Consider the following 15,042-nt stretch of genomic DNA (forward strand, 5'->3'; position numbering starts at 1 on the left):
AACAAGGATTAATAGAGTACTCTATTAATCCTTTCTCTGATCAACCTTTAAACATTTGAAATGTCCCACACTCGCCTTGCCTAAAAGTCGTGCCAATTTTCGGTAGGGAGTCTCCTTTTCGGAACTAACTCTGCGCAACCTTTAAATATTTGTAATGTCCCCCACTCACCTTTCCAAGAAGTCGTGCCAACCTTCTGTAGGGAGTCTCCTTTTTGGTACTAGGAAGCTCGACCTCAATAATTTCTGGAGGTCCACTACTCGTAGGAGTGTCCAAATCATCATCTAGGTCGGATGGCGTGGCACCTCTACTTATATTCAAAGGACCGTCTTTACCTTGATTCACGGAATTGAGTAAGAAATATTAATAGGATGGAGCTTTAATTCTTCTACTTTTGTACAAACACAAAGTTCTTAAAGCATATACTGTACAACAAAACTTCCATAGGTATTAGATTTTTTTTCTATTTAGAAGTATATTATCATATGGAAATCCTACCAAACACTTAATAGTGATAATGGATAAAGTTCTTAAAACTGAATTCTACTAGGTTTACTAGTCATGCAATGCCCATGGACTATGAATTTTCATCAAAGTTAATAAATTACTTATGACAGCAGAATGGTTTAAAATAATATGGCTAATTATAGCATGGTAAAGATATGGCCTTATGATACTTTTTACTATTTTATGCCAATGTTGATCCAACACATAATCAGATTGGTGCTGAACCATAAGATTAAGGAGATTTAACAATTTAACTAATGATGATGGCATTAGGATTGTTTAAGGGGAAAAGAAAAATTTGTTTGATTAATTCAATGCCAATATTTGAAGTAATAGGAGTAGAAACCTGTATTAGTCTTGCAGACATAATTGCAAGAATATCAAACATTAGCATTGATAAGTGAAACAATGCTATATTTGATAAAGTAGATGTATGCCTGGTTACGATAGTCCCGATAGGTGCTCTCGATGATCAAGACAATTTCATACAGACCTATTTTTTATTAATCAATGTCAAAAGTACTAGAATGTCACTTGAAATAGTTAGTCATTTAAGGAGAATAGAAGCGTTGACAGTCAGTGTACAGACAACAATATTCTACTGAGACAGCAGTATGCCCTGTTGTAAATAATCTGGAAATTTTAGCAGCCATCGATTGATTTTGAATTTTCTGCCATCCTGGCATCAAAGGCCATTGACGAGAGTATAATGTTATAAATAAAGAATAAAAGGAAATAAAATTTTGAACAATAAAAGCAAACATGTCCTTATAAAAGTTAAATAACTTTAAGAAGGCCTGGTTCTGAAATTAATAAAAGTACCGCTAGCAAAGCACGATACAATGTCCAAGAATCTTGGCATGGATGAACCTTCAATCTGCACCTCAAGCAGGTATCTATTTCTTAAGATGCTAAAAGTGGGCCATTCAGTTAATAAGTTCCTCACTGTAAGGGGTACCAAACAGTTGTTGCAATATGGTTGGTGTTGCCCAGACATCAGAAACTCGTGTGTCAGCCGAGTGCGAGCACTGTGGAGAGGGCTAAGAGTAGTCTCCCACTTTCTGGGCATCATATTATGCATCCAAGGAGATATAACATTCGTTATTTCTCCAATCTTATTTCCATCTAAAGTATAACAATAAAACCAATTCTTAATGCTAGGTAAAAAAGAAAAAAAAAAGAAAAAACATTACAGAGGATGGGATACTTTCTTGCTAGCAACTCGGCTGCAGCAGTCTTTGCCAGTAAATCTACATGTTTCAGACCCCAACAAAATCGAACTATTATACCACTCAACCCAATAATGAGAAGCTACTCTAAAATCTTTAAAACTAAAGGGTTACAGGAATTGAACAGTTATAAAGCTTGTAGGACACTTCTTGCATCACTAAAAATGGTAAAATTGCCCCCCTCTTTTAACGACATTTTTTCAATAGCAGTTAGTATGCCATATAGTTCAGCATTAAATATTGAAGATACTAGAGGAAGTGCACCTCTACAATTAAAAGCATTACTATATGCTCTAAATCCAACGCTAGCATCAGATTTGAATCCATCATTATATATGACAGTAGATTCCTTACGTTCTACAATATGTTCCATAAAAAGAGACCTGGCTTCTAAGTCAGTCATATTCTTTTATATCCCAATAAGATATTTAAATTAAGATATCCCCAGTAATTTCCATGTAGGGGTTGATGATATCCTAAATGAAAGCACCTCACTTCAACCTATATCAAGATCATTTACTAATTGATATACATAAAAATCCTACTGTTGAGATTTTGGGTGCAACTCAAAATATCTACAGTGCTTTACAATGTTTGAAACCTGATAGGCTAAAGAATTAGGAAGTCTTTCCAACCTAAACCGATACAAAACAATAAAAGACCTTCGTTAAAGGTCTAAAGGTTATTCTCCAGCGTCAACAAGGAGGCGTGGGATAGGCGAAGTTCTAAAGGCAACTGTGGCCAACCTGATACCAGTATGGTGTATAGACTATAAAATCTTTAAATACCTTTGGCTGACCGAGGAGTACATTTCACAACCATAACTAATTTTTGAAAAAATTAAGGCCTTGTACAACATTAAAATTGTTTTGCAGTCTAACCCCCCTGATGTATGAGACAAAACTTTTAAAAGATTGAGCCTCGAGATATTTCACTTTTAATGCTTTTAAGTGACCCTGTAATCAAATATCAATACTAAAACATCTAGCTTTACTTGCATATGGGATTCGTTGACCATTGATGTACATAACAGGGTCAAGATGTACACTCAGACTACGACAAAATAGACAACCATAATTTTGCTTGCCAAGTAAATAATTTTGTCAATTGAGAGTTGTAGTTTTCTCACAACCATCGACATTCTAGTTCCACCGAATGATATGGAGAGATCTTCTACAGAGTGTTAAGAGAATATCTTCGGGGATGTTCTGAGAATATGTCAAGCAGGTAACAATTTTTACAATGAAACCATCATTAACAATCATATTGGCTTTCACTTTGATTCTTAGTCTTTCAAGAAGTGCATTACCTTACCAGACCCATGTTGCTAACTCATGTTTTGGTTCAATTTCCGAATTTTAAGATACAAATTATACATCACATGGTTGCTTTCCATTAACCCAGCCACCGAGAGGGGCAAGCCATCCTCAACTTGGTGCCGGTCCCAAGCACGGGAAAATGGGGAGGGTTGGCGGCAGGAAAGGCATTCGGCCATGAAAAATTATCCAAAGCTTTTGATCAAAGGGATTAACCGACGATGAAGTGTGGGACAGAGGTAGATGGAGAACGCTGGCCAGAAACATCGACCCCACATAAAAGTGGGAAAAGATGCTGACAAAGAAGATGAATATTTGCCTTCCAGTACCCAGATAAATTATCCAAATCATCCAAAGGTTAGGAACCACTGTTCAGGAGCTTTCAAATATGTGGCCCCAAGATTGTGTAACAAGCTCCCACTAAACATCAGAAGGACTGAAGATATAAAAGCTTTCAAGAAGAAGTTGAAGGTTTTTATTCATTAAATGTTATGATACCGTGGATTTGATAATTAACATGGATTACTAAAGAATGTGTACTACAAACAAACCTTGTAAGACCTGCAAGGCATGTGTAACAGGACCAGAAAAACGTCATTAAAGGAAAAGTAAAGTGACATATGGTACAAGATACCAGTTTCTGAGATGAAATGAAATAACTCGCACTAATGCTACGAAATTATGGAAAATAATTTGTCATTAATAATAATTTTAAGTCACTCAAAACACAGTAGGCTTATCTAATCCTGGAAGTTTGACACCATTTAAGTAAAAGTAAAGTGAAATATGGTACAAGATACCAGTTTCTGAGAGAATGAAAACTCACACTAATGGTAGGAAATCATGGAAAATAATTTGCCATTAATAATAATTTTAAGACACTCAAAACACAGTAGGCTTACCTAATCCTGGAAGTTTGACACCATTAAAGTAAATGGAAAGTGATATATGGTTCAAGATACCAGTTTCTGAGAGAATGAAAAAACTCACACTAATGCTAGGAAATTATGGAAAAAAATTGTCAATAATAATTTTCAAGTCATTTAAAACACAGTGGGCTTACCTAATCCTGGAAGTTTGACACCAATTCGATCAAGGCCCAGCCTCTTGACTTTTGAATCTTGTTTAACATCAGACTTAGACTCCAGCTTGCTTTCTGGCTTGGCTTCAGACAAGGCTCCCGAAACTTCTGCTGCGCTTCCTTGTTGGCTAGTTTCATCCTTTCCAGGACCTGAAACAGCTTGGCTTAAGATGGATAGGCCACCACCCACACCTCTGTTTACTTTCTGGAATAAAAAGAAAAAAAACAGACGTAAGACTCTAAGGGTATCGGTATAAACATGCTACCTATATAACCAGTCTTATTATTTATTATTATTATTAATTATTATCATTAATTATTATTATTATTAATTATCATCATTAATTATTATTATTATTATTATTATTATTATTATTATTATTAACTAATATTATTAATTATTATTAATTATTACTATTAATCTCTATTATTAATTATTACTATTAATCTCTATTATTATTTATAATTATTATTATTATTATTATCATTATTGTTGTTGTTATTGTTGTAATTATTATTGTTATTGTTATTATTATTATTACTGGCTATGCTACAACCTTAGTTGGAAAAGCAGGCTGCTATAAACCCAAGGGCTCCAACAGGGAAAAATAGCCCAGTGAGGAAAGGAAATAAGGAAATAAAAACGATAAAAGTGATGAAAATTTAAAAAAAAAATATTTTAAAAACATTAACAACATTAAAACAGATATTAGAATAATAAAATATAAAAGGATTCTATTTCGGTCCAATAATTATCACCAATATGGTAAAACAATTGTCAATTTTACCGGAATATTTTAACCAGTAAAATCAACATATTTACTGAAATTACCAATAGCACATTGCAATACTTAATTTGGTACTAAAAATTGGTCAGATACTAATTTGACTGAGTTCATAAAGCATAAAATACAAAGTTTCAATAACATGTTTCCCAATAATAATTGAATAACCAATAACATCTATTTAGCTTAACCAGAATTCCAATTAGTCATAACGACAACTTTTATGCAAATTTGGTGAAGTAGTTTATTCACAAGCAAATAAATATATTCTACTCAAGAATACGATTAGCGTAAGAATCAGATCAGAATTACATGAAATACTTTCCAAACATCTGAATTATATTCTACTCAAAAGAATACAGTTCGCGTAACAATCAGATCAGAATTACATGAAATGCCTTCCAAACATCTATAAGCTTACAGCTACCATAAGTCATATACTTGGTTCAAAGGTAAATACTTGAATATTGCTACTCTACTATAGTCCATTTCTTTTAGCGATGCATATTTGCACCGACTCGCAGCGGTGCCCTTTAAGCTCGGAAAAGTTTCCGGATCGCTGATTTGTTGGACGAGATAATTCCAACCAATCAGCGATCAGGACACTTTTCCGAGCTAAAAGGGCACCGCTGCGAGTCGGTGCAAACATGCATCGCTAAAAGAAATGGACTATAGGAGATAATAGGTTGCATCGCTATTATCCATCTAATATACTAATGTCAGGATAGAGAAATAAGCTATTAAATTCTTATAAACATTTCTGAGTGATTGGGTCAGGAAAACATCCCTTATTATGAAGTAAGAACACTGCTATACCAAAGTTTTTATGTACGAAAGTAAACGAAGACAACTAAGAGAGAGAGAGGGAGAGAGAGAGAAAGAGAGAGAGAGAGAGAGAGAGAGAGAGAGAGAGAGAGAGAGAGAGAGAGAGTTACAAGGATTTTGGATGTCTCAAAGACTTTTTAGTCCATACATGGAGACTCCATTTGCTCTTTGGTAGAGCGATTTAGTTTAAGCAATTAGTTTATGCAATTGGAGAGAGAGACAGAGAGAGAGAGAGAGAGAGAGAGAGCTCGGATACATTTACACTCTATATAGCACATAGGCCTACATATATTTCTGCATTTGATTCTTTTACACAAAAATCATACATGACATCTTAAGCTGACATTTGAACAGCATAAATCTACATATACAACCGAGAGACTAATGAAATCATGTTCATAGTATGAAACACGAGAGCTTCATGTCCTAGACGTTGGGTAGCTAATCAAGGACGTGAGTGTGGAAAAGAGAATGGCTTGACAAGCAATTATATATATATATATATATATATATATATATATATATATATATATATATATATATATATATATATATATGTGTGTGTGTGTGTGTGTGTGTGTGTATGTATATATATATATATATATATATATATATATATATATATATATATATATATATATATATATATATATATATATATATATACATACATATATATATAATTTCAGTGCACTAGAAATGGCTGCATTTGAAGCATCGTATATATATAAATAAATAAATATATATGGTGCAAGGTTGAATGTCATGTTAAATGGAGAGTTACTTGAGGAGTTGGATCAGTTTAAGTACTTGGGGTCTGTTGTTGCAGCAAATGGAGTGGAAGCAGATGTACGTCAGAGAGTGAATGAAGGTTGCAAAGTGTTGGGGGCAGTTAAGGGAGTAGTAAAAAATAGAGGGTTGGGCATGAATGTAAAGAGAGTTCTATATGAGAAAGTGATGGTACCAACTGTGATGTATGGATCGGAGTTGTGGGGAATGAAAGTGATGGAGAGACAGAAATTGAATGTGTTTGAGATGAAGTGTCTAAGGAGTATGGCTGGTGTATCTTGAGTATATGGGGTTAGGAACGAAGTGGTGAGAGTGAGAACGGGTGTAAGAAATGAGTTAGCAGCTAAGAGTGGATATGACTGTGTTGAGGTGGTTTGGCCATGTTGAGAGAATGGAGGCCTATATATATGTAAATGCATAGGCCTACATATAAACATATACATATACATAATATATATACATATATATATATATATATATATATATATATATATATATATATATATATATATATATATATACTGTATATATATATATATATATATATATATATTATATATGGAGATAATATATATGTAAACATATACAGTGTATATATACATATATATATATATATATATATATATATATATATATATATATATATATATATATATATATATATATATATATATATACAGTGGACTAAAAATGGCTGCCTTTGATACATTGTATATATGTATGTATGTATGTATGTATGTATATATATATATATATATATATATATATATATATATATATATATATATATATATATATATATAGATATATATAGGCCTATATATATATATATATATATATATATATATAGTTGGAAAAGTCGGATGCTATAAGCCCAGGGGCTCCAACAGGGAAAATAGCTCAGTGAGAAAAGGAAAAAAAAGGAAAATAAAATATCTTAATTAGAGTAACAACTATAAATACCTCCTACACAAACTACAAAAACTTTAACAAAACAAGAGGAAGAGAAATGAGATAGAATAGTGCGCCCGAGTGTACCCTCAAGCAAGAGAATTCTAACCTAAGACAGTGGAAGACCATGGTACATATATACATAGGCCTATATGCACACACAATAAATGCAGCCATTTCCAATACACTGCAGGACATAGTCCTCGGAAATCTCCTTATTAGTGTCTGTGTTTGCCCATTTCCATCACCACGCTGGCCAGTGAGGATTGGTGATGGTGATAATGCAAACCAACCTAGTATGGGTGGCCCTAACTAGTACAGCTTTGCTGATCACGTCGATACAACAACCCTTACACGTTCGCATGTGTGTGCGCGCGCGCGCGCGCGTGTGTGTGTGTGTAAGGATATTAAGTGTGGAGTCCTGCAGTGAAAGATTGAAAGATTGGAGCCTTTGTATATCAGCGGCCAGTTCCTCCAGCATGCTTAAAAATGGACAGCAACTAACCTAAACTTAACCCCTCTGACTTTACCGAAGCCGTGTCCTTACCAACTTTCCTAACCGTTCCTTTGAGGCCCCCCCCCCCTCCCCAGGGCTTACACTGCCGTATTCTTAATCAACCACCATCATACATACAGGTGGCCGCTATCATACATAGAACAAATTAACCATAAAACAAGAGAAACCATTTTTTCCAAAGCCTATCAAATTCCTAGAGTATAACATTCATAAATAAATTAAATGAGCTCATTGGTTAGGGGAAAATAAGGGATACACTTACCTAACATCACTTACTTTATAGAACCGAAGACGATAAACAAGTTTCACTACACAAGAAAAAAAAACCACTACAACCAGCGTAAACGTCCTCATTGAACAGTGACTGAAAGCACACTAAACGTTTTCTTTTCAGTACTTTTCCGAACTTCGAAGATATTAGAACTACGAACTCGGCTAGTTCCTAAAAGCTTTGCGAGTCTACCACGCGGTGATGTCTTCGGAAAACGGGCATGAGGAGGGTTTTTTTTTATTGTTTTTATTTTTTTTTTTTGGGGGGGGGGTTCACAGTCTCATTGTAAACGTTTGTCCCATTAATTGAGAGGGGCTCTTACGTATAATAATAATAAAACAAAGAATTTACTTTAAACGAGGTGGATTAAACTAGGTCAAATGGTTCTGATAAACTTTAAAGTAAATAAATAAGATGGATTTAATGGTCTTAATAACGTTAAATTTGAACGAAAAGAAAAAAATTAATTAAGCTTGAACTATGTAGAGGTTAGCAATTGTATACAAAAGATAATTAACAGTAAGTTTAACTAAAATAGGTAGTTTGAGAGTTACGTTAAAATTAAAGAGCGCAAAATTTCCGCTAAAATCGACCACATGTCTTACGGACAAGACTAGAGTTGTGATGTGTAAGGCAGTGTTGCCAGATATTGGGATTTATTCGTAGATTTTGAGTAAACCTTTATATTGTTGCGATTAGTTTGTTTGCACCTATTATAAGTATAGTGGGTAATTTCTGTATTAGTAAAGCCAACAGGATCAGAAGAAGATACAGCATATTTGTAGAAATAGAGAATTTTTTTTTTTCATGAGTTTGTGGTTTTTAGACTAACCCATCTGGCAACACTGATGTAATGGTAGGAGAATGTCGTTATCCTATATTATGGCCATTCTGATTTCAATGTACGAGCTGTGACCCTCATAGAATTTCATTTGGGAATTGATTATGTCACGGTATAAACAAACACGAAAAGTATAATATAAAAAAAAATTGCAAGAAGCCTTAAAACTTGTAATTTAATCACTAGCAGTAAATTTTCATAGTACAGTCGTGGGCGGTTCGCCATTAGGCCTAGTTCCAAGGCGGGCTTACCTCTTCTTATTATTACAAGCCAAGCATATGCAATAATATAAAGCTGCTGCTAATAATAGCTTATGTGAGGTTAATTAATTTGATTAATTTACAATATGATTTATCTAGCATCACAATTTTCAGCGTTTCTGACGGTAATCAGATTTCAGGTCTCACGCCCAGGAGGAACTCAGTCATTGCTCTCGTTTAAATAACGAACCAAAATTTTGAGGTAGTTATGTATTTTATTGTCCTTTTTTTAGTTTTATGAATCTATCATTGTTAAGATAACACGCGTTACTTTTACAAATGCTTGATGGCTGTACTTTGCAATAGTATTTTTTTACTCTAATTGAATATAGAGGTGTCAATGAGGAGAGACTAGGACTACTCCTGGGCACCATCCTCCCGTTGAGATACTACCGCTAGAGAGTTACGGGGTCCTTTGACTGGCCAGACAGTACAACATTGCACCCTTTTCTCTGGTTACGGTTTATGTTTCCTTTGCCTACACATACACCGAATAGTGTGGCCTATTCTTTACTGATTCTCCTCTGTTCTCATACACCTGACAACGCTGACATTACCAAACAATTCTTCTTCACACAGGGGGTTAACTACTGCACTGTAAATGTTCAGTGGCCACTTTACTCTTGGTAAGGATAGAAGAGAGACTTTAGCTATGGTAAACAGCTCTTCTAGGAGGACACTCTAAAATCAAACCATTGTTCTCTAGTCTTTGGTAGTGCCATAGCCTCTGTCTTCTACTGTCTTGGGTTAGAGTTCTCTTGTTTGAGGGTACACTCGGGCACACAATTCTGTCTTATTGCTCTTCCTCTTGTTTTGTTAAAGTTTTTATAGTTTATAAAGGAAATTTTTATTTTGGTGATGTTGCTGTTCTTCAAATATTTTAATTTTCCTTGTTTCCTTTCCTCACTGGGCTACTTTTCCCTGTTGGAGCCCTTGGGCTTATAGCATCTTGCTTTTCATACTAGGGTTGTAACTTAGCTAATAATAATAATAATAATAATAATAATACTGTATGTTGGGATGACTGTTGGAGATGGACATTCCAGGTAGGACTCTAGGAGGAGGAGGGGAAGACCAAAGAGAAGGTAGATGGATTATGTAACAGCGGATATGGAGGAGAAGGATTTCTTACAATGGAGGACATCGGAGATAGAGGAAATTGAAAATTTCTTTCTAGGAATAGCAACCCTGCTATGGAATATACTTGTCAAAAGATTTTACAATTTTTCACTTTCCACTGACCCAAAGCGTAAAGGTACCCTGACACCTGTATGACTTTTTGCCACGAATTTGTTGTGGCAAGTCGTGACATTTTGTGGCACGAACTGGAAGATTAAAAGAAAACAAAAATTACCTCAGAATCACAGCAGACCTGTCTACATTGACACGAACGGGCACCACGAGTTCACGACGAGTTCACTCATAGTTTGTGCATAGTTTGCGCACTTCCCGCATCGTCCCGATGAGTTCATGAACAGTCCGCGCATAGGTCCCGACCCGGTCCCGAAATTTTGTCGTGACCAAAATTTTGAACATTTCAAAATTCTCGTCACGGCATGCCACGATGTCACGACGGGTTTACGAACACTTCACGCCAGTTCACGACTCGAGTCGTGACAATGCGTGCCACAAATTCGTGCAAGTGTCAACCTGGCTTAACAAACAAAGTTCATTTTTGAGAACGAAATAAAGAACTTGGCGTAGCAACCTTTCCTAAATCTTGACAGCGAATAAACTTTTTTTTCATGCAGGTGAATTGCAATTGCAAGTTAACTTCAGCGTAAATTGTTGTTTTATTTGTAATGGCCACATTTTTCTTGATAACTATACAACGTAAAACTTATCTGGGAAACGAGATTACTTCATCACACATAGCGATAATTTCAACTATAGGCCTACTGTTACCTAGACCTGAAAAATACTGGAACTTCTGTATGTTTATTATTATTATCATTATTATTATTATTATTATTATTATTATTATCTCCGTCAATGAAGATGCGAGTTTTCGCCCCTTGTGTGAGTGTGTTTGTTCGTGAACAGCTTCGTGGCCACAACTTTAATCATAGAATAATGAAACTTGCAGAGATTAACAGTTATGTAAAAACCTGAAAATTATTATTTTTTGGAAGGTCAAGGTTAAATGTCAAGGTTACGTCAAGAAAAATGTCCAAATCACGTAATCAGCCATAAGTTTGGACATCATTATCACACAGACTTCAAACTTGGTTCATATTTGATATATGAAACCCCATGCCGATTAATATATGCTAAGGTCAAAGGTCAAGGTCGAGCAATGAGCTGTCATGGTGAGGTCTGCGCTCTACTGAGTGCCCCTCTAGTTATGATAGTTATTAAGCTACAACCCTAGTACTATCCTCCAGGCTAGTACAGTGATAACGTGTTTGCCTGGCATTCACATGGCAGCAGATCGATCCCCGCGCAGGACCGTGAGTTTTAGCTGTTTACTGGCGAGGCTACTGATGTGGTAGGGCCTTGCCTGGCTGACGTTCTGGTGAGCATCTATTCTGATGGAACTGGAACTGAAACCGGACACCTTTAACCTTTGGTTGGAAAAGCAGGATGATACAAGCCCAAGGGTTCCAACAGGAAAAAAAAAACCCACAGTGTGGGGGGGGGGGCTTGCCTGGCTGACGTTCTGGTGAGCATCTATTCTGATAGAACTGAAACCAGACACCTTTAACCTTTAGTTGGAAAAGCAGGATGCTACAAGCCCAAGGGCTCCAACAGGGAAAAAATAACCAATTGAGGAAAGGAAAATAAACAAACAAGAGAAGGAATGGGATTTGTAGCTATCAAAAGATGGACATGATTAACTTGTACTTACCTGACCAAGCTTGAATCCTCTGAAGGCGAAGTGACCCGACTGCATCTTCCTCTCCGGCGTGCCAGGGGTCCCTGTTATGGCAGACAGGCCCGGAGGTGGAGGGGCGCGCCCACCTAAGATAAAACGGTGTCAGAGAGACGACATTATTAATGATCATTGTAAATATGGGGATGGAAGTTGAAGAAATAAGAAATTGAAGGGGGGGGGGAAGGACCCCGAAAAAAGAAATCGAGAAAAGAATTATCAAAAAATCGAAAAAAATATGAAAAAAAAATTGGAAAAACTAATATGTGGATGGAAGTTGAAGAAATAAGAAATTGAGGGGGGGTGGGGAATAGGGAACCTGAAAAAAGAAAGCGAGAAAAGAATTATCAAAAAATAGAAAAAACTATAAAAAAAAATGGAAAAACTAAGATTCAAAAGCAAATTTCATTGGAAAATGTGCAGATAATTTGCGTGACCAGTGCCAAGATGAAGAAGATACTACTGAACATTTATTATCATACGCAAAATTAAGACAATTAATGAAACTATATTCAATTTTTTTTCATGAGGCGCATTTGCACCGACTCGCAGCGGTGCCCTTTTAGCTCGGAAAAGTTTCCTGCTATCTGATTGGCTAGAATTATCTTGTCCAATCAATCAGCAGGATTCTTTTCCGAGCCAAAAGAGTACCCCTGCGAGTCGGTGCAAATCTGCCTCGCTAAAAAGAATTGACTATAGACATCAGCGAAGGTACGTTGCAAAATCCTAACAGGGATCTGGCTGCATTTATATGTAGGACATGGAAGAAGAATTTAAAAAGGGTCAAATTGACCACAATAGGGTTGCCAGAACTGATGATTTCAAGGTGGAATGGGATAAAAGATTGAGAATTTAATTATTGATTCACCTATAGTACAGGTAAATTAAGCTTGATTACAATAATAGGTATAGGTTAAGAAGCTTTGCACCTATCTATAATGCGATAGAGTGCCCGCAAATTTATTCTGCGGAGTGAGCAATTAGGAACCAGGAGTTCTAGAATTCCCTCTCAGCAGACTTTACTGCTTATGAAAGAGATTAGTTAATTATGTTGAGGTTTATTTATTTCAACCCTGTTATTATTATTAATATCATTATTAATATTATTATTATTATTATTATTATTATTACGATCATCATGATCATCATTATTATTATATATTATCATTATTATTAGCTAAGCCACAACCCTAGCTTAAAAACCATGATGCAATAAGCCCAGGTGCCCCAAAAGGGTTAAAATAGCCCAGTGAGGGAAGGAAATAATGAAATAAACTATATGAGAAGTAATGAACTATTAGAATAGAATATTTTAAGAACATTAACAACATTAAAACAGATATTTCATAATATATAAAAACTATAAAAAGAGACTTATGTCAGTCTCTTAAAAAAAAAAAAAAAAAAAAAAAAAAAAAAAAAAAAAACTATTTGCTGCAAATTTGAACTTTTGGAGTTCCACCGATTCAACTACCAGATTTGGCTACAGCACTGTACTGGTCCAGTGGCCACTTTCCTCTTGGTAAGGGTAGAAGAGACTTTAGCTATGGTAAGCAGCTTTTCTAGGAGAAGGACACTCCAAAATCAAACCATTGTTCTCTAGTCTTGTGTAGTGCGATAGCCTCTGTACCATGGTCTTCCACGGTCTTGGGTTTAGAGTTCTCTTGCTTGAGGGTACACTCGGGTACACTATTCTATCGAATTTCTCTTCTTGTTTTGTTAAAGTATTTATAGTTTATATAGGAAATATTTATTTTAATGTTACGGTTTTTAAAATATCTAATTTTTACTTGTTTCCTTTCCTTACTGGGCTATTTTCCCTGTTGGGGCAAGGCCGTCTCGAATATCTTTCGAGACGGCCTTGGTTGGGGCCCCTGGGCTTATAGTATCTTGCTTTTCCAACTAGGGTTGTAGCTTGGCAATTAATAATAATAATAATAATAATGATAATAATAATAATAATAATAATAATAATAATAATAATACGTATGTACACACCCACACGCACTTCGTTAAAAAAATAAATTAATGAAATATGAAATATTTATTTATGAACGACAATCAAAACCTCATGAAGTATATGCGAACCAGAATATGATTTCCATACAACATTTACTTTACAATTTTAAAACGATATACAAACTGAATATCAATTTCAATTAGGATTAATATCTATATGTAAATCATCGGTCGTTTTACCATTTTCCAGGTGAAATATATATTTCATATTTAATTCTATTCTTGTCATGATATACTTTCCTTTTATTATTATATTTATTTTGATTATTATTATTATTATTATCATTATTATTATTATTACTTGCTAAGCTACAACCCTAGTTGGAAAAGCAGGATGCTATAAGTCCAAGGGACCCAACAGGGAAAATAGCCCAGTGAGGAAAGGAAACAAGGATAAATAAAAATTTTTAAGAACGGTAACAACATTAAAACAAATATTTCCAATACAAACTATAAAAACTTTAACTAAACAAGAGGAAGGGAAATTAGATAGTATAGTGTGCCCGAGTGTATCCTCAAGCAAGAGAACTCTAACCCAAGACAGTGGAAGACGATGGTACAGAGGCTATGGCACTACCCAAGACTAGAGAACAATGGTTTGATTTTGGAATGTCCTTCTCCTAGAAGAGCTGCTTACCATAGCGGAAGAGTCTCTATTACCCTTACCAAGAGGAAAGTGGCCATTGAACAATTACAGTGCAGTAATTGACCCTTGGTGAAGAAGAATTGTTTGGTAATCTCTGTTTTGTCAGGTATGAGGACAGAGGAGAATCTGTAAAGA

At 35.2% G+C, this 15,042-nt stretch overlaps 1 protein-coding gene across 1 annotated transcript in view; it reads right to left on the reverse strand.

Moving 5' to 3' along the window:
- The window catches only part of LOC137627236 (uncharacterized), a 522,737-nt gene that overhangs the window by 457,695 nt on the left and 50,000 nt on the right, over positions 1-15,042 (reverse strand). Inside the window, exons 4-6 of the mRNA XM_068358317.1 lie at positions 12,219-12,331; positions 4,114-4,336; positions 170-333 (exon numbers count right to left, since the gene is read on the reverse strand). Coding sequence (XP_068214418.1) covers positions 170-333; positions 4,114-4,336; positions 12,219-12,331 — 500 coding nt within the window. The remainder of the gene's footprint in view (positions 1-169; positions 334-4,113; positions 4,337-12,218; positions 12,332-15,042) is intronic.

The sequence above is a fragment of the Palaemon carinicauda genome, chromosome 35 (assembly GCF_036898095.1).
Source record: "Palaemon carinicauda isolate YSFRI2023 chromosome 35, ASM3689809v2, whole genome shotgun sequence".
Classification (NCBI taxonomy): Eukaryota; Metazoa; Arthropoda; class Malacostraca; order Decapoda; family Palaemonidae; genus Palaemon; species Palaemon carinicauda.